At 39.4% G+C, this 20542-nt stretch overlaps 2 protein-coding genes across 5 annotated transcripts; both read left to right on the forward strand.

The window, feature by feature from the left end:
• Positions 1-55: 55 nt before the first annotated feature.
• LOC116261349 (pentatricopeptide repeat-containing protein At5g01110) lies at positions 56-6396 on the forward strand. Of its 4 annotated transcripts, XM_050080623.1 has the most exons (4): positions 56-2864; positions 3366-3453; positions 4572-4828; positions 5955-6396. In XM_050080623.1, the coding sequence occupies exon 1, from the start codon at positions 132-134 to the stop codon at positions 2439-2441; it is 2310 nt and encodes a 769-aa protein (XP_049936580.1). In that variant the 5' UTR covers positions 56-131; the 3' UTR covers positions 2442-2864; positions 3366-3453; positions 4572-4828; positions 5955-6396. The 4 variants fall into 4 exon arrangements, with proteins under 4 accessions (XP_049936580.1, XP_031495939.1, XP_031495954.1 ...); XM_031640079.2 differs by having other exon boundaries at positions 3366-4828; XM_031640094.2 differs by lacking the exon at positions 4572-4828 and having other exon boundaries at positions 3366-3444.
• Positions 6397-13018: 6622 nt separating this feature from the next.
• On the forward strand, positions 13019-18202 carry LOC116256044 (casein kinase 1-like protein 2). Its single transcript, XM_031632187.2, has 14 exons — positions 13019-13537; positions 13621-13661; positions 15185-15254; positions 15397-15545; positions 15631-15726; positions 15795-15865; positions 16010-16071; positions 16213-16276; positions 16366-16450; positions 16529-16655; positions 16813-16895; positions 16981-17044; positions 17274-17413; positions 17612-18202. The coding sequence occupies exons 1-14, from the start codon at positions 13462-13464 to the stop codon at positions 17903-17905; spliced, it is 1422 nt and encodes a 473-aa protein (XP_031488047.1). The 5' UTR covers positions 13019-13461; the 3' UTR covers positions 17906-18202.
• The last annotated feature ends 2340 nt before the right edge of the window (positions 18203-20542 follow it).

A 20542-nucleotide genomic window follows, 5' to 3' on the forward strand; every position in this document is an offset into this window, starting at 1 on the left:
TTTTTAATTAGCCAACCAAACATAAAAGGGATTGCTGAATCCCTCCCTTTCCTTCCAACCAAACAGGCCCTAAATCTAACCCGGTGGCATTGACCCTGACACGATGTAGTCCTCCCGCGGGGAAAGAACTGATGAATAGGAGAAGCAACCTAGCGAGCGTTGTAGGCATGGCAACGGTCGGGAAGCCTCGTCCGTCTGGAGTTCCGCGTTGGTTCAGGTATGAGTTCCGGGCACGACTTCGTGATTTTGCGTCCCCAGATGTCTTTTCCGGCGAAAGGCTGCAAGAGTCTTCGCTACGACGCGGGAAACCTGCTGGAGCTGTTTCCAAGCTCTCGGAAGCATGTTCGCATCGCTCTACGGCGCTAAGACCACCTTTTCCCGCGAATGGTTCCGGTGCCTCTACCTCCGATCGCGGCGTCATCGACGACGTCTTCCGCGGCTTGGAGAATGGCGCTTGGAATTATATGCGATGCTGCGTCTCTGATCTCACCCCATCGGTTGTTGTCGGCGTTTTGTACAAGTGCAGTGGGGATTTGAGTTTAGGACAGAAATTCATAGATTGGTTGGGGAAACAGTCGGGTATCCGGCACTCTTCGGATTCCTTGAGCGCCATGATTCATATCCTGGTTCGGAGCCGAAGGCTCTCGGATGCACAGGCTTTGATTCTGAGGATGGTGCGGAGACGAGGGGTTACGAGGCCTGCCATTGTTGGAAGCTTGGTAGGTACTTACAAACATTGTCAGTCGAACCCATTGGTGTTCGATTTGTTGGTTAAGACTTACGTCCAATCCAGGAAATTGAGGGAGGCAGTGGAGGCATTTAGAAATCTGAGAAGTAGAGGCGTGTCGCCATCAATTCATGCTTGTAATAGCCTCTTGGGAAGTTTAGTGAAAGCACATTGGGTGGATATGGCGTGGGAGGTATACAGAGAGGTCCTTGATAGCAGAGTGGGGATGAACATTTTTACGTTTAACATAATGGTTAACGCGTTGTGCAAGGATCGGATGATTGGGAAAGCTATGGAATTCGTATCTGAAATGGAAACCAAGGGAGTTCCTCCAGATATTGTAACATATAATACGTTGGTAGACGCGCACTGTCGTGAAGGTCTTGTTCAGGATGCATTTGGATTGCTGGATGTCCTCTCCATCAAGGGATTGCGGCCTGACATTGTTACCTACAATTCTCTCGTTAATGGACTTTGTCGAAAAGGGGAGTACGTGAAGGCAAAAGAACTTGTAGCTGATGTGTTAAGAGCTGGATTGATTCCGAACACATCAACATACAATATTTTGATTAGTGGCTGCTATGAGAGAGGCAATGCTATTGAAGTTGCTGAAATATATAAGGAGATGAGATCTTATGGCCTTGTACCAGATATTGTCAGTTACAGCTTACTCATCGGTTTCTTTTCTAGGAAAGGAGATCTTAATACTGCATTAATGCACTTTGAAGATATGAAGATCGCCGGTTTGGTTCCTGACAGCGTCATTTATACGATGTTGATTGATGGATTCTGCAAGACAGGTCAAACTACTGAGGCTCTAAATATCCGGAACGAGATGGTACAAAGAGGTGCTCTTCCAGATAGTGTTACATACAATGCAATCATGAATGGATTCTGTAAGGAGAGAAGACTAGAAGAAGCTGACGAATTGCTTACAGAGATGGTTGAAAGAGGAATTGTCCCGGACTATTGTACATTTACCACCATTATAGATGGTTACTGCAAGAATGGGTATATAGAAAAAGCTGTGAATATGTTCCAGAGAATGATGGAACAGAATATCAAGCCTGATATTGTGACATACAATACTCTGATAGATGGGTTTTGCAAGGAAGGTGATACCGAGAAGGCAGAAGAATTTTTAAATTCTATGATCTCGTGTGGCATCTCACCCAATCACATTACCTATAGCATTTTGATTGACGAATTGTGTAGCAAGGGTAGTATAACTGATGCATTATTTTTATGGGATGAAATGATTAATAAAGGTATTAAACCTAACATTGTAACATATAATTCTATTATTAAAGGCTACTGCAGGTCAGGAAGTGTGAACAAGGCAGAAGACCTTTTGAAGCAGATGAGTGCAGAAGGTATCATTCCGGACAAGATAACATATAATACACTAATTCATGCGTATTGCAAACAAGAAAAGGTCCAAGATGCTTATGCTCTTGTGCATATGATGGACAGTCGAGGGATACATCCTGACATTGTTACGTATAATGTGCTTTTGAATGGGTTCTGTACTCAAGGTATACTGGAAGAAGCTGAGTCTATCTTCAGAATAATGACCGATAGAGGCATAATGCCGGACAAATCAACATATACATTTTTGATGAATGGGTATGTTGCTTCAAACAATTTGAAGAAGGCATTCCGTCTTCACGATGAGATGCTAAGGAAAGGATTCCTAGTTGAAGACCAGTTCTGACCTCTTCATTTTCTTCCTTTGTTTGTGTTGACGTTCTTTTCAATCAAGACTGCAGGGGAAACTCCCTGCCTTTAAGAAACATTTATACTGAATATACAAAAGAACAGAGCATTCAGAAAAAAGATCATGATCAGCGTTCACCAGTCTCATTCTTGCCACTAGCAACCTGCAAGGTTGTAACTCTAGTAGGGGACAGTGACTGTCGGATGAGTCAGCTGCTAAATGTTGGAGAATTCTGGAACCAAATGTTTCCAACTTTTCAAGCACAGGAATCAACTAGTTATGCGCATGTGGATCATTGCAGCTAAGTTCTAGCTTGTGAGTAGGAGTATATATAGACTGAAGCCACTATCAGTAACAAGAGTAACAGCATTTAAGAGAAATTGTCTGAGTTAGCTACTGCATGACCGATCCTCGTGAAAGGTACGCAGAATTTTCAAATGGATGACTTTTACAATACATGAAGTTTTTAGCATCATAAAGTTTCTTGGTCCAGTAATGCATGGCACTTGAACCATTATCCTTCAAGTACAATCTACAAATATGTAGCTGCTTAGTTATGAATAGGCTCTCTATTGGATTGGTACCCAGAATTTTCAAATCGATGATTTCTTCAATATATGAGGATAGCATCATAATTCTTTCATGGTCCAGTAAACCATGGCACTTCAGCAATTTTCTTTGAAATACGATCTACGGCTATGCATTGTGTATCCGCTTTTTGCAGCTTCTGAATTATGAATTGATTCCCTATTTGGTTGTCAATTTTCCGATCTTTCTTTTCCCACGAACTGATCCTTGACCTGTTTCTATTCAACTTAATGTTCCTTGGATATGCCATGCAACCATTAGAGGAGATTGAGCTCTTGTTAAAAGATATTTTCTATTTATGATACTGACTAACATGTGGTACTCTACCTGCAGCGAAACAGCAGTCCTTGCAAAGAAGATTTTCATTCACAGAATGGAGACACTTGAAAGTACTGCTTCACGATTTTGTTGAGTATAGCCCGTATCCTGCTGTGCTAGCTTATATTTCTATCACGTACCTTTTGTCTTGTTCCCTTGTGGGGTTATGCTTTTGCATCCATTAAACTCTCACTCTTTGCCTGTTATCAGTTGGAATTTCTCAGGTTATATCGACCAACAGAATATAAGTCTCTCACACGCTCATATGCAGAGTCAACATAATCACCAATTTATATGTTATATACTCTAATACACAAAATAAACATATACAGGGTTACCAGAATCACCATATTACATGTGAATATACTCTGATGCACATTATATATAGTTATATACTATACTAGTAATAAAATGTATAACAAGCATACTACATATATTTGCATATTTTCTATATAATAAAGCTCTCATGGCCCAGCCCAGTCGCCAAGTTGTCAGGCCACAAGTCAGGACCCAAGGACAATCATGCCAAATCACTGGGTTTTAAAACGTTTTTGCATCAATTAGTTGATTAAGTTCTTTTAATCAACCAAGACACATGCAAATGTGGTCTCATGATTTAGCCCTTTCGACCTGTATACCTGTAGATACAGTCCTTTACTACTAGTACATCAATTATGGCTCCGTGTCCCTGGTGGTATGTGCAGACATGCATGGGCACGTTCATTTGGATGCTGGTGCATAGGATCATTATTTAAGTAATTTTCTACTAATTTATAATAACATTAGAAGAGTATGGGCAATTAATTAAGAAAAGACTGCCTATCTCAGTTTCTCTGCCACCTCGAGGTTGAGGAGTTTGTGGAGTTAAAAGGTCATTTTGGCTAATTGAAGCTTCTTAAATTGTTTCTTGTCCTTGTGTTCTAATAGACTAATACCGTTACGGCATAGAAAGTAACCCAGGGTGGGGGAGCTGTTACTGTGAAAATGCTTGTTTTGTCTCTTGAAGCTTCATAGATTTAGCTATCTAAGATTCTAAAGTATCATGACACAATCTGGAGTCCTTTGGCCTCTTTCTGTGGTACTTGGGGAATTTTTAGTTCTTTTGATATCTATGGCGGTACAGTAATTCTAGCAATTTTGAATTGTAACTAACTAAGTATATTGAGATGAGATGAAATTCTATTTTAGAGCTAGGACGAATCTTCTTGACTGCCTTGTTAGATACCAAACTGGAGTGTGTGAAAGCCAGCCTGCTTCTGGAGACTGTTGAGGTCTTTTCAGTGGCAAGATTCTTTAAATTGTCAAAGTGATGGCGTTGCACGAGAAATTAAATAGAAAAGGAGATTTGTACATTATTGCTCGTCATCATTCACTGCTTGTTGTTACAAGTTGTCATTTTTTTTTTTTCACTTTGATAATATTTGAAAATCCCAGGTTATGTTTCACATGTCTGATAGAAGTATCGAGGAGCTTTTTTGGTAAGCAATATACTGTGACTTCACCATGATACATTTGACTTGTGCTGGAAAAAATCACAATGAGTTATTTTACATGTGTTGATGGTTATTCCTTTTGTTCTTTTATATATTCATTCTTTTGGTCAAAGATTTCCTGGTAGATAGTGATAAGTGATAACTGATCGAGATTTTGAAAATCTCCCACTAGAATCTGCAAGGTTTCTGTTGTTGGGGTCATAGGTAGGAACTTATGTGGGTGGGGCATGAAATGAACTTGAACTGGGAGTCATGGCAGACTCCGAGATGGGCAGCAGCCATTTCCTATAGGGTATGTCTCTGCTGCCTATATGGAGGGCATGCCAATGCCATATACCAGCTGGAATTTCACCCTGCCCAGAGTGAGGACCTGCCATTGACTCTTCTCTTTCCTCTCTCTCTCTTTCTTTTCTTCAAAAAGGTTTCTCTCTTGATGAATGTTATTCTGTCTTAGATCATTTCCAACAGCGATCAAGGTTAATTTACTGGTTCATGCCCCACATTCAGAACGATACTAGTTTATGCAGAAAACACGGTATTGAGTCCTTGACCTCCCTCAACTTCAAGGTCTTCAGTCCAAACTGGCCTCTAGCCAGGTAGATAGAGCTCATGTTGGCTACTTGGTGCTGCTATATTATGATGGAGTAGCTCGTTCATACTCATAGGCATCCTATAAGATCAATTATACTGATCGATGAATGAGTAGATAAGATTAGTTGCTTATCCCATGTAATAGTTTCATCAAAACACCGCATGTGTCCCACCGCAAACTCAGGGGCATTGAACCCTAAGTTTCTAATAGTCTCAAAGTGGAAACACAAATTTTATTGTGACAACCAGATTCAGGTGCAAATATTTATGGCACCTACTTAAGAGCCTCAATTAAATGCAAAGAATTGACAAACAACGAACTTTGTACCTAAATCTAGAGTTTATCGAACTAAAGATACATGTCAAATACTCAAATCTGTGTTTTCATGAAAAATTTGCTTGTTGGATGTCTTCTTGCATTTTGGGGCATTTACAGACATGGATAAGGTGTTGAAGAAAGCTACTGGGAGATTGCATCTCACCATGGTCTGATGTACAATTGGTTTGGTGCTCTTCACAGATGGGAGGCAGTATATGGACCTCAGGGTTTTCCAGTTATTCGGGAGATGGGGCACTCGGCATACTCGGAGGATTTCAGTAGCCATGCCAGTCTTAGCATTTCTCTACAGAGGCTTGATCCGGTTTTGCCATCAGGGAGTCGTCCATAGGCTACGGTTGTTGCCCACATGTTCTTCAGGATTGGTTCTAAATTTGGAAGTTTTGGCTCTGCCCTTTGTCAGGTGGATGATGCTCTTGCCTCTTCGCTTTGTCGGGTGGATGATGCTCTTGCCTCTTCGCTTTGTCAGGTGGATGATGTTCTTGGTTGGCATGTATATGTAAATATGTATGAACTGAACGTTGTTACACAAGCTTTGGCGTGCTCCCCATGCGCTCTATAAGATACTATAAAATAATTTCAGTTGATTTAATGGTATAAATAGATTCAACATAGTTTCCTAAAACATGATCATGATTCTTTAATCCTACTCAAATATTGATACATTGTCTGTTCTTGATTACAACATAGAGTAATGTGCTTCAAAAGTTATTATTCGTTAAATAAGCCATAGAAATCACATTCTTCATATTGTTTTGCTATTTTAACATTTAATGAAGTGGCTTTGTGACAGAAAACTCGGAGATAAATATACCATATTGCATATCATTCTTTCACTTTATATGTTCTTTAAAAATTTTAAATTACACCTATATACCTTTTGCCCAGAACTTTCTTACTCCGCTCTTGACAAACACCATTTAATAGGTAATCAATAAGGACAGGACGCTAGCGGGCATGGAATTTAATGAAGATTTGGAATGAGAAGAGATAGGAGGCCAACCAAGAGGAGACCCACCAATTGAAATATCAACTCTTGGTTGTGTTTGGCTGCTGGACTTTTCCGCCCTCCAAACTTGACCAAACGGGGAAAAAATTGAAAGGGTGAGACTTATACACCGTTAATGGTTCACCATCACCATCATCCTTCAATGATATATATATATATATATACCTGGGCTATGCTACTTATCTAATGCACTATATAGATGAGCACATTGAGAATCAAGAAATAAATAAGAAAAGAAAACTACAAGGATTACGAACCTTTTTATAGCCAATTACTTGGAGACACAATGGATTGAAAATTAAAATCTCATAGAAAGAGAGGAAGTAAGCTCCGTCAAAAACAAAATGCTAAGAAAAAACTAGTATATTTAACAATATGCCCGCATAAATTTTGAAAAATGAAAGAGAGAGAGAGAGAGAGAGAAGGGCTCATGAAATGAGGCATGCACGTCTAGTAACAACGATTTGAATTACTTTAAACTGATTTTTAAAATATAAAACATAAATCCTTAAAAAATAAAATAAATAAATTTTATTGTTTTGCATTAGCAAAGTGCTTTGGCAGTCCAAGTTTGGTGTGAAATTTGCCTAAAATCACGCCTGCCCTACTACAATATCATTCCCGGTAAGCAGGAAGAGAATCCTACCGCTTGAGCGAGAACGGAAGCCTCATTTTCTTCCTGCCCTCATGATCTAGGGCTGTTTCGATGCCTGGTGGTCGTGGATATGCCTGCACACTGCACATCAACTTGTACAGTAACCTTGAATTTAATAATGAGGTAGGTCGACTTGTTCATAGTAGCTTACCACCTATGACGTGCAAGACTTTCAATTCTGCTGCAGCTGGTCTCCATCGATGTACTTAATTTTTCTTCTCTTTCTTATTCCATCTCCTCATTTTCAAAGCCTATGTATCCCTACCCACATGTCCTGTCCTCAAGAACTTGTCCTATTAACCTTCTTTGTTCTTTCAAAAAAAAATTAATCAAATACCCTAAAATTCTTTTGGGGATCTGCTCGACTCTTTGCTTTGTTTATCCAAAACATGTTTTTGAAGGTTATCAATGACTTGAGTTTAATTAATGCTTAAAATTAATGACCAATATACATCTAATAGCTCTTTACTGCTTGTATTGAATCTTTAATTGTTTTTTAGTCCATCCAATGAGTTAAAATGTATCACTCAAGATGCAGATTTGACAAAATATCGAGACATATGAACCTTTTAAGTGTCAAAAGGTGCAGCATAGCTGATCGAGCAGATGAGTACATATCATCTGTTCAATTCTTATAAGTACTATTTAAGGGGCAGATCTAAGGTAGGACCCGCATGGGCCCTGACTCTACGTCAATTTATTTTTTAATTTACAAGTATATTTTAAAAAATTTTACTTGTTTTATATAAAAAATTTGAAAAATGATATTTCGCCCATGGTAACTACTCCCTTGGACCATTAAAGGTGGGATCATGATATTCGAGTTGACGAGTGTACCATCTCTTGTGTAGATTGCGACGTAGCGCTGAACCCTGTAGGCAAAAGGAATAAGAGGGTCTTCACTCCTCAGGTCTTCTTTTGGGTGGTTGGTTTGCAAGCCTTCCTACTCACTTAAAGTAACCATGAAAATTGAAGCATAGTTTTAAGAATACTTTGAACTTAGTGATCTTTGGGATTACCATCAAGACTTTAGACGTGTGTCTACAAATCTTCCCAACAAAATTCTGGGTAAAAATTCCCTCAAATTATGAGCGTGTCGTGCCTTATATCCACGTGTTGGGTTACCCATCCATATCACATAAATCTAAAAATATTCTTCTTTATACATTAAAAAAGTTCACATGAAGCATAGTAAACAATTTTGAAGACATGAACTCTACTTGATTTAATGTGAACTTGTTCAACTCGCCGATGACACATTTGAGAATAATTGAAGTAAGGAGATCTAGCATTATCCGATGCATGATCAGATTAAGATGATTTAGCATTTGAAATTTGGAACGCGAATATTAGCAAGCCTATAATATTAATTTTGTCGCTAATTTTATGCCTTCAAACACACCCAAATGCTGAAGAACAACAGAATGGCACTTCTCATGAAGTGGTGGGACACAGGGATGGACCTTTGCATTATTAGGAAAGGAAAAAGAACAAAACAACAATGAGAAGAGATCTGCCTATATTTGTCTTGTTCAACACAAACATTGGAAACTGACATACTAGTAGTACAGTTGTACCTACCAATAACATGGTCTGTCCCGGAATTAAGGGTGGGCGCAAGGCTGCAGGCATACCCGGGGTAAATCACACCAGGTGGCCGAAGCTAGAGTTAGGTCATGTTAGGTTTGCTGCACAACTGGGTGTAAAACCCCCAAGGCTATTCCCTCCGTGCCTATGGTCTTGGCATGCACGGGCTTCCTCGAGGGAGGAGAGGGTGCCATTGAGATTTGAACTAGCGACCAGCTGCCTATCTACAATTGGCCCAAGCAGGAGTGCATGCACAGGCTTCCTCGAGGGAGGAGAGGGTACCATTGAGATTTGAACTAGCGACCAGCTGCCTATCTACAATTGGCCCAAGCAGGAGTGGCAAAGCCTTACAATGATAACTGCATGTAGTCAATTTAAATGGGAACCTTTGAGGATTGTAATTGATGTGACTATTGACATCTATAGACTTCGAAGCAGTTACACAAGATCTGAGAAGTGACAAGAGGGGAGGGAGGGAGCCTCTCCCTTTTTACTCATGCTTCCAAGGTCTAATGCTTTTTCGGGATCTGGGTAGAAAGCAGAACACCTATCAATTAAGCGCTTGTGTACCTACCATTTGCAATGAAGGGAAATAGAGCCCATGAGCCGGTCTTTCACCGTTCTACCATTTTGACTAACTATGCTATGCCCCTCGGGATGAGAAATGATAAAGGAATCCTAAGAATTCGAAGAGATGTAACCTTGTGTGAGAGGAATTCTTATAGAACTTGAAGTAGAAAGGTTTCATATATGTGCCGACGAATAGATTTATATAGAAAATTCATGCTTTGGTCCTTAGCGGACAATGGATAATCAATTGGCCCCACTGTTTCAAGAATATGAAATTAACACTTTATTATGCTTTAATTTTAAGTCCCTTATTATCACAAATGCTCCGCTTGTAAATTCAAGCCACCAAATACTTGATAAGAGAAAAATTGGCGCTCAAAGAACCAAAAATAAAGAGAATGAGTTTCCTAAGAAAGCTAAACATGCCCAAGGTGGGCTAGAATCCAGTTATTAATCAGCTAAATATAAGTTAAAAAGAACAAACGTTTGGTAGTTACGATATTTTTAAAGGAGAAATTCAATTGGGACTTATTTTATCGTTTTGGAAGTTAAGAATGTTTATTCAAACTATTGAAAAAGTTTTAAAGAGTTAAGTGTCATGATATTTTGAAAATATAAGAATATTAACGATGAAACAAAAAAAGAGAAAATTTGCGATATTTAAAAAAATTGAGCTTAAACTAATTTTTTTCATCATTTTTATCTCATTAAAGCATCCATTTTATCTAGTTTTATTTATGTTTTCTTATTAGTTGTTGATTTTATTTAATTTCTATCTATTTGTTTTTTTTCATTTTGTAAAGCTTTTCAAATTTCTCCTAATATTTTTTTTTTAGAAAAACAACCTTGTCGAAAACTATCTGAGAAAAATCTTGCTGTAAAAACTTTTGCAACAATGATATAAACAAACACCGGTTTCAATACGATGGAATTTGAATCCACGTTAAGCAGCAAAAAGTCCTCATACTTGAAGTCCAACCTGAGAATCTGAGAAGAGAGGCCGGACTTTGAATCTTCATATCTCATTTTGGATCACATTAGCCTGGAAAAGATGAGCAGTTCTGTTACCATTATAAGCAGGATACCAAGGAGAGACGCAATTTCTGTATGTCCCAAGGAACCTCCACCAAACCCAAATTCCTCGACAGAAAGGAGAAAAAGAAGTTGGGAAAAAAAGATACGAACTTATTTTTTGGGTGTAATCCTTAAGGGCACTAGGGTAGCTACATTTAGGCTGGCATAGGCAGTTGCCTATGTCAACAACAAAATTTTTATTTATTTTTACATATTTTTATATAGAATTATTATAATTATTTACTTATTTATATATGTTGTGCTCCTTCAAAAATGAGAATTTGTATAACAGTATCTCGTAACGAAAAATTTCTAGCTCCACCACTGCTTAAGGGGTCGGGATTGGTCCAACAGAATTGAATAGGAGCTCGCAGCGAGAATCTTTTCTTCGATTCCCTGAAGGTCAACTGTTTATGTTGCAAATGAGGGGACTATTGACATGTAAGTTGAAGCGTGACAAGAACGGCATCTTGAAGCACCAACACAAGCCGTGTACCTAAGAGATGATAGATTGAGTGGAAACTTTGGCTTTTTTGCTCACTAAAAATAACAGAGGGTATAAATGAATCAAGAAGTTCGAGGGTATATATTCAGTTGGAGCCGGTAGTTCTAGAACGATCCAAATCACAATTCAACTTAAATTTAGTATGCGGTTCAAATACTCTGAAATTGAACACCAATCCAAACCCCAACATAGTTTGGACTCACTTAAACATAAAAACTCATAATCCACCCCTTATCCTATCCAGATTTTGATTTCAAAATTTCAAGTCGGAATTCTGATCCAATTCCAACTCATATTCATATCAAAGAAGATCCGGTTCAATCAGATTTGGCAAGTGGTAGATCGGACCTTAATCCAAATTCTATAAAGATGGAATTCAGATCGGATATTTTTTCAAAGTTTTAACATTTAACATCCGATGAAGAATTGAATCCGAACTTGAAGAAACCAAGAAACGCCATCTCCAAAAACGGCCAAGAGAATATGACTCGACAACATTTCGGATCGGATCTGGACCCTTACTAATCACCAAGATCCAAAATTTTTTTATCGTTACATCTCGTTCAAGGGTGGGGCCCACGCTTTCTTTGGCCATGGGTGGTGGCGCGCATGATGGGGTGAAGCATGCTCATCATTACTTTTTACCAAACCTTCCTTCACTTTCGGTCCACTCAGTTTTGACCCACATAATGAAAAAGCAGGCCACCATAACGGGTCGGGTCGAATGGATCCAAATCAAACCTAACCCAAATCCAGATTATCCATCCTGAGATCCAGATCCGGCTCATTGACTCGGATGTGAAACATCTTCACAAATCACAAGATAATGATCGTATTGAAGCTTCGCTAACTTTTGCTTTGGATTTGGATCTGGGACAAAGTCAAGAGAACGCCTGTGACACATCATTCTGAGTGGATCCTAAGCAAATTCTCAGTATCCGACCCGTTTGCCTTTTCGCAGTTTATCGAATTCGGCTCGGATCTGATCCAAATCCCAACCGTACTTTGAAAGAACATGAGAAGACATGGATTCAAGTAATGACCGGATGTTTGTGTGTAATTCCAGAATCGGAACTGCGAAAAAAGAAGAAGAAGTTATCCTTTCTTATCTGCTCCACTCGGACTACATGTCAATTATGTCGAACAAAAAGATAAAGATGCTTCCAACTTTTTCGTGAAAATGGTGTTGAGCTTTTAAAAGGCGAATACATAATTTATGAAGGATCACATTTTCCAAGAATCATGGGGGGTTGAAAAAGCTGATTAAATGTGTGTTCTTTGATACTTTTTATGAAAAGCACAGCTCATACACGGATTCTTATAACAGGTTTATTCAGATTAGAAGTTCTTTTCATTTAAAATAGAAACAAGAAACGCAAACAACATACCACTTAAACTCAGCAGAGAAAAAGCCGGGGACGGGGACTAGATTCAGAACAGTTTCTTTTGAAAAAATTATGCACCAAAAAATTATAAATAAAAATATGAGCTCCTAGTGAAGAAAAACTAAAAGCACAGTCCCTTTTAGTGGAATAAAGAAAATTCTCTTCGTAAATGCGAAGACTGGGGGGGGGGGGTTATTACGTGGGGCCCACGTCTCCCGGTCTCCACGTTCCCGCGAGTCCTAAATTACCGGGAACTAACGGCGGTAGCGTTTTGGTAATTCTTGCCGCGAAGAGGGGCGAACTTGCAGTAAAAAAGTAAAGACACCCCGAAAAAATTCCAACGAAGTGTGGAAGATTCTCACTCTCGAGAGGGCGGGGCGGGGAGGGAGTTGGAGACAACCGTGTCATCATCATCATCCACTCAACCATCATCATGCATATTGGTCATCATCATCATCCATCATCGTGACCATCTCCTTTTTTTATTTCCCGTCTCCTGCCTCCATCGCTCGACTCGATCGAAGGCGGGCGCTCTGGTCGGTCGGCTTTGCGAAACCCTAGATCCCCCATTTCGGGGCCTGATCTGCGGCCCTTAATCGCCTCGTGGTCCCTCTTAATGCGTGGTTCTTCCAATCCTCAGGCGATGGGCGCCGGTCGAGTCGCATTTGGCACGACTTCAGCGGAAATTCACTCCGATAGGGTTTTTGGCCTCGTCGGGGTCTGAAAGTTCGGTGGTTGTCCTTCGGGCTTCATCTTCATCGCGGGTCTCGGCAGCTGCTATATAGAAGTAGAGATACACGTATATATCTCCCATTTCCTGAGGTTTTTGGAGTTGGTTTGGGTTTGGGGTTGGGGCTAAGGTTGGGTTCTCGATCGAGGAGACGTCGCTTGGCTGGGGGACCGTGATGGAGCCTCGCGTGGGAAACAAGTATCGTCTTGGACGAAAGATCGGAAGCGGCTCGTTCGGAGAGATCTATTTAGGTTTGTATCTTTAACCTTCTGCTTTGATTCTCCCATTTTGCTGTAAGGGTGTAGGGGTTTGATTTTGTGTTTCTTTGTTCCAGGGACGAATATCCAGACCAATGAAGAAGTCGCCATCAAGCTTGTAGGTTTTTGCTAATTGAATGTTTTAGTCTGGTCTTTTGCGTAACGTCGGATGCCTTTTTTTTTTTTTGCCTTTCTTGTTGCGAGTTATGTGCATGTCTCGTTTTGTGTACTTCTCGTGTTTCCTTGTATGAAATATCTATTTCCATTTTGTGGGTCTTCTACTTCATACTTCTTTTTTTTTTGCGGTTATTGGTTATCTGATGATGAGTTGGTGTAGTTTTTAAGTTACAAATTTATCCTTTTCCTGGTTTTGACGTTGATCAGTATTCGATTTTTTGTTCTCTGCACACTACTCGATTGCACAGTTGATTAGCGTTTCAACTCCTTGTTTTTGTTGGTGAATTGGTTCGCTTGAGCAATAGGTTAGGTTTCTGTAGTAATCAACGTATTACCTTCAGCAGAAACCCTTGTTTGTTTCGTTTTTTGCCATCACGACGTATTATTATTGTCGTGCTTGACTCTGTTGAATGATCCCATTAAAAGAAAGGAATATTATCCACGGCTGTATCCGAGAAGAATGTGTATGGGGTAAACGCTTAATATTGATTGCTGAAATTGGATTGAGCTTGTTAGTGTGGTTCCTGCTTGGAGGAACAAGCTGATAAAGGAATGATGGAGTACGCTGATTTCTGAACCAGATTCTCTATATGGCCACAATAAAACTGATAAGAAGACTTCGAATGGTAAATAACACAAATTTAATTAGGAAGCAAATAAAGATTACTTCTATGAAATATGTACATTCACATGGTCTTCCATGAAATTTGCTTGTTCAAATGGTGCTATTCCCATGTTAGAAATGTACATATTATTATATATAACACTTTTGATGCCTCTGATTTTATATCACCATCTTTGTGCTTCTGCACCCTTTGAGACTTATACTCCAACTATCCAATATGTGCACTGTTTATGAACTGCTAGCTTTGAGTGTTATTGCATACGTACGGTTGGCCGTTGGCATAATTAGGTTTACATGCATTAGGTAATTTAATGGTGTTTGGGAGAGGTTGAACATCCGAAAGAGAACAACCGACTAGAGCTTTGTCTTTCATATGTTTGGTGGCCTATGTTGCCTTTGTAAGTGTCTAAGTGTTTGTTGAAAAAGTAGTCATTTTCTTGGGGAAGCTGCTTTTACTCTCCCAACATAGTCAACATATTTGTCATAGTATCTTGAGAAATTTGTAGATCAGAATCATTAACCGTAATGATGGTTTTGAATTGTTAAAGGGAAAAACTCTTGGATAATAACATCTCATATTTGGGTTCCATTTTTAAATTGATTGCTAGACTTTGATGAACATGAGCTGCTGCCACTATGGTGTTTGTTTGCAAGTGAACTAGAAAAATTTGTTTCTCCTGAACTTTAGGGGTAGTGCTTCACACTTTGGTACTTTTGGTTTTTATTATGACAACTTTTTGGTGCAGCTGCTTTTCAAGTATCAGCTGCACCTTGGATTAACAGCCTAATGTCATAATGATGATACATCGCTGATGGGAACTGTCTTGTTTCTTTGACAGGAAAATGTTAAGACAAAGCATCCTCAACTGCTATATGAGTCAAAATTGTACAGGATACTTCAGGGAGGAAGTAATAAAAACATTTACTCTCTCTCTCTCTCTCTCTCTCTCTCTCTTTCTCTCTCTCTCTCTCTCTATATATATATATATATCTTGCACACACACATTCAGTTATACTTGTTTGTGCCTGAAATGTTTTTATTTTTCTTCAGCTGGAATCCCAAATGTTAGATGGTATGGAGTTGAGGGCGACTATAATGTCCTCGTGATGGACCTACTGGGACCAAGCCTTGAAGATCTTTTCAACTTTTGTAGCAGAAAGCTTTCATTGAAGACTGTTTTGATGCTTGCTGATCAAATGGTATGGTTTCAGTCTAATTTTTCAAAGTTGAAAACTTTTCCTTTTATACCAATTGTTGCTTTTTAACTTTTTATTTGTGAAACAGATCAACAGGATTGAATTTGTCCATGCCAAGAGTTTCCTTCACCGTGATATAAAGCCTGACAATTTTCTTATGGGGTTGGGAAGGCGTGCCAATCAGGTAGACTATTAAGAAAACTTCTGCAATTCCTTATTCAAATGGATGAAATAACACATTATTGCTGTCAGGTATACATTATTGATTTTGGCCTTGCGAAGAAGTATAGAGATCCTACAACACACCAACATATCCCTTACAGGTAAGCTAATAAATGTTTGGGAACTATTTCCAATGTTAATGCTGAAATTTGGTGGATGAGTAATTATTGTAAAACTTTGCTGATTCTCTAATTGTTCTTCTGTTTCTGCTGTGGCCTCATGATTCAATCTTTTGGTCAATGTAGAGAGAATAAGAACTTGACTGGGACAGCAAGATATGCAAGCATGAATACCCATCTTGGAATTGGTAAGCATACCTTTTTGGATGGGTTTCTCTATTTCATCAACCAAGTGTTGATTTGTTAACTGTTTCTGTTAGATGAAATCCCAAACATATTTTGTACTGTCTATGGTGTTAATTCATTTTCTTCTGTCTTGACTTTCAAAGAACAAAGTAGAAGGGATGATCTTGAATCTCTGGGATATGTCCTCATGTATTTCTTGAGGGGGAGGTGCGTTTTCTTCAAAGAATTCTTTTTGGGTACCTTTAACTGGGAATATCTTTTTACATTACCTAATTCTGTTGCATGTATGGTTACAGTCTTCCATGGCAAGGTCTTAAAGCAGGAACTAAGAAGCAAAAATATGAGAAAATCAGCGAGAAAAAAGTTTCTACATCTATTGAGGTATATGTGCTAAAACGTTTGCTGAGTGTCGGATATTGAGAAAATAGATGAAGCATTAAAATTAGATTGTCTTTTCAGTCTCTGTGCAGATGCTATCCTACAGAATTTGCTTCCTATTTTCATTATTGCCGCTCACTGCGATTTGATGACAAGCCAGATTATTCTTATCTCAAAAGAATATTCCGTGATCTATTTATCCGTGAAGGTTTATGGCATAACCTTTTGTTCCTTTCCGAACTGTTGATTTGCTTTTTCATGAAAGGCTGATGCCTTAAACTTTTGGTACTTGATTCTTGCAGGATTTTAGTACAAGAACATATGTTGATCAAAGAATTCCTCTATTTTGTCATCTGATATTGCAGGTTTTCAGTTTGACTATGTTTTTGACTGGACGATTCTCAAGTATCAGCAATCGCAGATTGCCAGTGCTCCTCCTCGTGCTGTCGTAAGTGTAACTTGTGCTTGAACAGCAACTATCATTGTATTATGGATGTTAGATTTTACATTATTGTTCTATTCTTGTACTTCAGGGCCCAGGTGCAGGGACAAGCTCTGGAGTGACTCCTGGTGCAATTAATGCTGATAAGCAATCTGGTATAAATTATTGATATGCTTCCTACAGGAAATTCGACGGTCTATTTCGTTAAATTGAACATGTTGGCATTTTTCAATTAATCATTTTTGCATGATGAGTTTTGCTTTCCATTTTTGATAGCCAAAGCCCAGATCCCGTATTCCAATAATAGTGTATTATTGGGCATTGAGTTTGATGGGTCTATTATTATCTAAGTATATTTCCTTCTTTTTTTTCTGTCTTGATCAGGTGGTGAAGAGGGAAGAACAGCAGGTTGGTCTGGGCTTGACCCTTCTCGTCGCCGAGTGTCAGGACTTGCCGTGAACTCTGGTAGCTTACTGAAACAGAAGAATCCTGTTTCAAGTGATGCCGTGGTGACTAAAGATATGGTAAGTTTGTGAGAGTGATGTCTATGCTTTTTTACTTAAGCGTGACTCGATGGAAAAGATATTTATTTTTGTCTAATTTTTCCCTTTTTTTTAACTAATGTGCATCGAGGTGATGTAGCCATGTTACGTGCTCGATCAGGTTGTCTTTTGTATTACTTATGGCCAACTGTATTTTTCATTTTCATTTTTAACTTGCAGTTGGCCACTTCTGCCTACATAGGCAGGTCAGGAGGCTCCTCAAGACGTGCTGCTATCTCAAGTACTCGAGAGGCACTCTTAAGCAGTGATGTAGATTCTTCTCGTCCTAGAGCCACAGATGCAAGTCCAGGTGCTTTCCGTAAGGTAGTGAGTGGGCAGAGAAGCTCTCCTGTTGGTTCGTCTGAACAGAGGCGTTCATCATCAGGCAGAAATCCATCTAACATCAAGAACTATGAGTCAACTCTCAAAGGCATTGAATGTCTGAATTTCGATACGGAGGACAGGATCTTCTAGCATCCATTTCTCATCAGCACTTTCAGCTCTCTGCAGAAGCAAATTGTAAATCTTACTGGTGTACTATACCCACAGAGTGGTATTTTTTTTCTCTCTTAATTTCTTTAATTTCTTCTCATTCTGAGTGGGTTATGATGAGGGGGTGGCTTGAAGATAAACACAGGATTAATTAATTCGGCTCTCTAGGCTGGTATGCAATAAAGATGTAAAACGGAAAGAGGTCTGGTGAGCCAATCAAGGATAGCTTGTGCATGTATACTGTTGTTACTAGTCATAATTTCTACTGCTTCTAGTCTAGCTCCGGTTTTAGCACGTTCTTGGACCACCTTTTTCTATTTTATTCGATTAAAATTTAGGTAGTCTTTCTTGATATTTGAATATCATGAACTACCTCTTAATGTGTTGTATTCACTATTTTAGATTATATCTGAATGCAGATTATGCAAACGAACATTTGGAAAAGATCTGTATTAAGAAAAAAGGATGTAACAGGCGGCTTAGCTGTGTGCTGGTGTGATCCTGGTTGTGCCGACTTGTGTAAGGTGCACTCTTCATGGATGAGCATTTCGTGCATGGACCGACTTGGAGTATTGATCGATAGCCATTTTCTTGTTTCTTTCAGTCTTAAACTAACCGCGCTTACATGTTCCCCTATTGGGGAGTGGGGACTGGGTCAAGGTATATTTAATCTGGATCTGAAAAGCAGTGTGTTCTTTAGGGGTCATTTGGCCAGTGTAACGCATTTGTTACTGTCCCATTTATTTGCTCCAAAAGATAGAGAAATGCATGGAACATTTGGTCCAGCGTTTCATGAATGTCACATTTTTTTTAGTAGATTGATGAGACAGTATCAATGTGTTATTGCAGCAATAACACATTGTTACTGTTTCATGAATTTGATCCTAAAAAACAGGGTAGATTGATGGAAGATTCATGAGACAGGAATGCTCTGTTAGTGCTTGTGCCAAACATCTCCTCACACTTTTTCCACCCTGCTGGTCTAGTTTAGCCCAGTCAGTTCTTGAAAGTAGGTCTACAGAAGAAAATTCAACGTGCTTTGTGTTTTCGCTAAACCATGTTGCTTGAATGAACTGTTGCCTGGAAGCCGAGCTGATAGTTTTAAACCTGAAATGCCACATTTTAACTCCATGTACGTTTAAGTGTTGTCTTGTTTGTTGCCCTTCGTGGCCGCATCTAAAAACGTGCTTCCATTGCTAATTCGAGTATCCATATATCGTGTAGTGGATGGGCTGTCTGTGTCCCTTTGTTCGTAGAGATGGCTTTGACCGGTCTGACTATTATTCTAGCTTCTCAAGCAATATTTTAACTGATGGTTTGCTTTTGGGTCGAGCCTGCCTGAAGCGTACTGCTAGGGAAAAATAACCTGACCGCGGAAATCTCTCATGAATGGATAGAATATCTTGGTAGCGGACCCTTGGTGAGCTTGTCTTTATCACGAGTCACCCATTTTCCCAGATTCCGTTTTCGTTTCTTGATCTGCATGAATGATTGTCTGTTGCACGTGTGGAATTTGTCACAACTTTGGAAATGTCAATGTGGTTTTCTATGATACGACGCCGTGAAGAAAGCCAAAATTTTCTTGTTGGTACAGCACGGGACCGCGTGGTACCTTGTGAGCTTGAAAGTTTTGGAATGCAGAAAATTTAAGACCTCGAGATGTATGACAATTTGGCCACCGGTGCAGTTATCATCCCCATGGAGTATAGTCAATTAACAAAAAGTGAACCTAGGCGGGCGAGGAAACCAGATATTATCAGCCAGTGAGCTCCTCATTGGTCGACTGGGGTCTTTAGACTGGAAATAGTTTTGCATTGAAGTGCGTCCTCATACCTACCAAGTAAAAGAGGACGAACGCCTTCTTTCTGACAAGCAAGAAAGGGTAGAACAAAAGAAAAATGACTAACAAAAGAAAATTATTATCATAGGTGGGACTTTGTAGTTTTTTTACGGAAGTTTTTTTTCCTCCCCCTGTACCACAAATGATGGTGAAATGGCAAAAGGGAATCCGAAGACTTTGCTACTGGAGCATCTTCTTGGTGTTGTAAGACTTGGCAGTACAAATGATGGTGAAATGGCTAAAGCTTAACTTTAAGCTGTTGGACGTTAAAAATTAAGACCTTTTAGGCCGCAGGAGCATAACAGTTCAGCATTTGAAATGCGCTTCTTGCGTAATCTGGCGGTATGACTAATCATCTAGCTTGACTATTAAAAAGTGAAGATCTATATTTTGCTGTAATGCTTCTTTGGCACACGTACGAGACGGAGATTCTCATCTTCACAAATCTGAGACAATTTCATGCATCGATTAGCATGTATCTCTTTGATCGGTTATATGGCTATTTAGTTCTTTCGCCGGGGCAATGTTCCTCAAGAGGTCGTTTGAATCTGCAATAACACCACAGAACAAAACAGCCACGTTCTGTATATGGGAAGCCGACTCAAATGTCGGAAACGTAACACATGGGACGGCTAGGACAAAGAACAATGAGTATAAAATGAAATGGTGTTCCATGGTTTACCATGGAACGGCTTCGAAACCCGCTCAAAAGTCAAAACACACTCGAAACCCTCGATTTCTTGCGCACAAGTTCTCTCTCTCTCTCTCTCTCTCTCTGC

This window comes from Nymphaea colorata, chromosome 1 (assembly GCF_008831285.2).
Source record: "Nymphaea colorata isolate Beijing-Zhang1983 chromosome 1, ASM883128v2, whole genome shotgun sequence".
NCBI classification, from domain to species: Eukaryota; Viridiplantae; Streptophyta; class Magnoliopsida; order Nymphaeales; family Nymphaeaceae; genus Nymphaea; species Nymphaea colorata.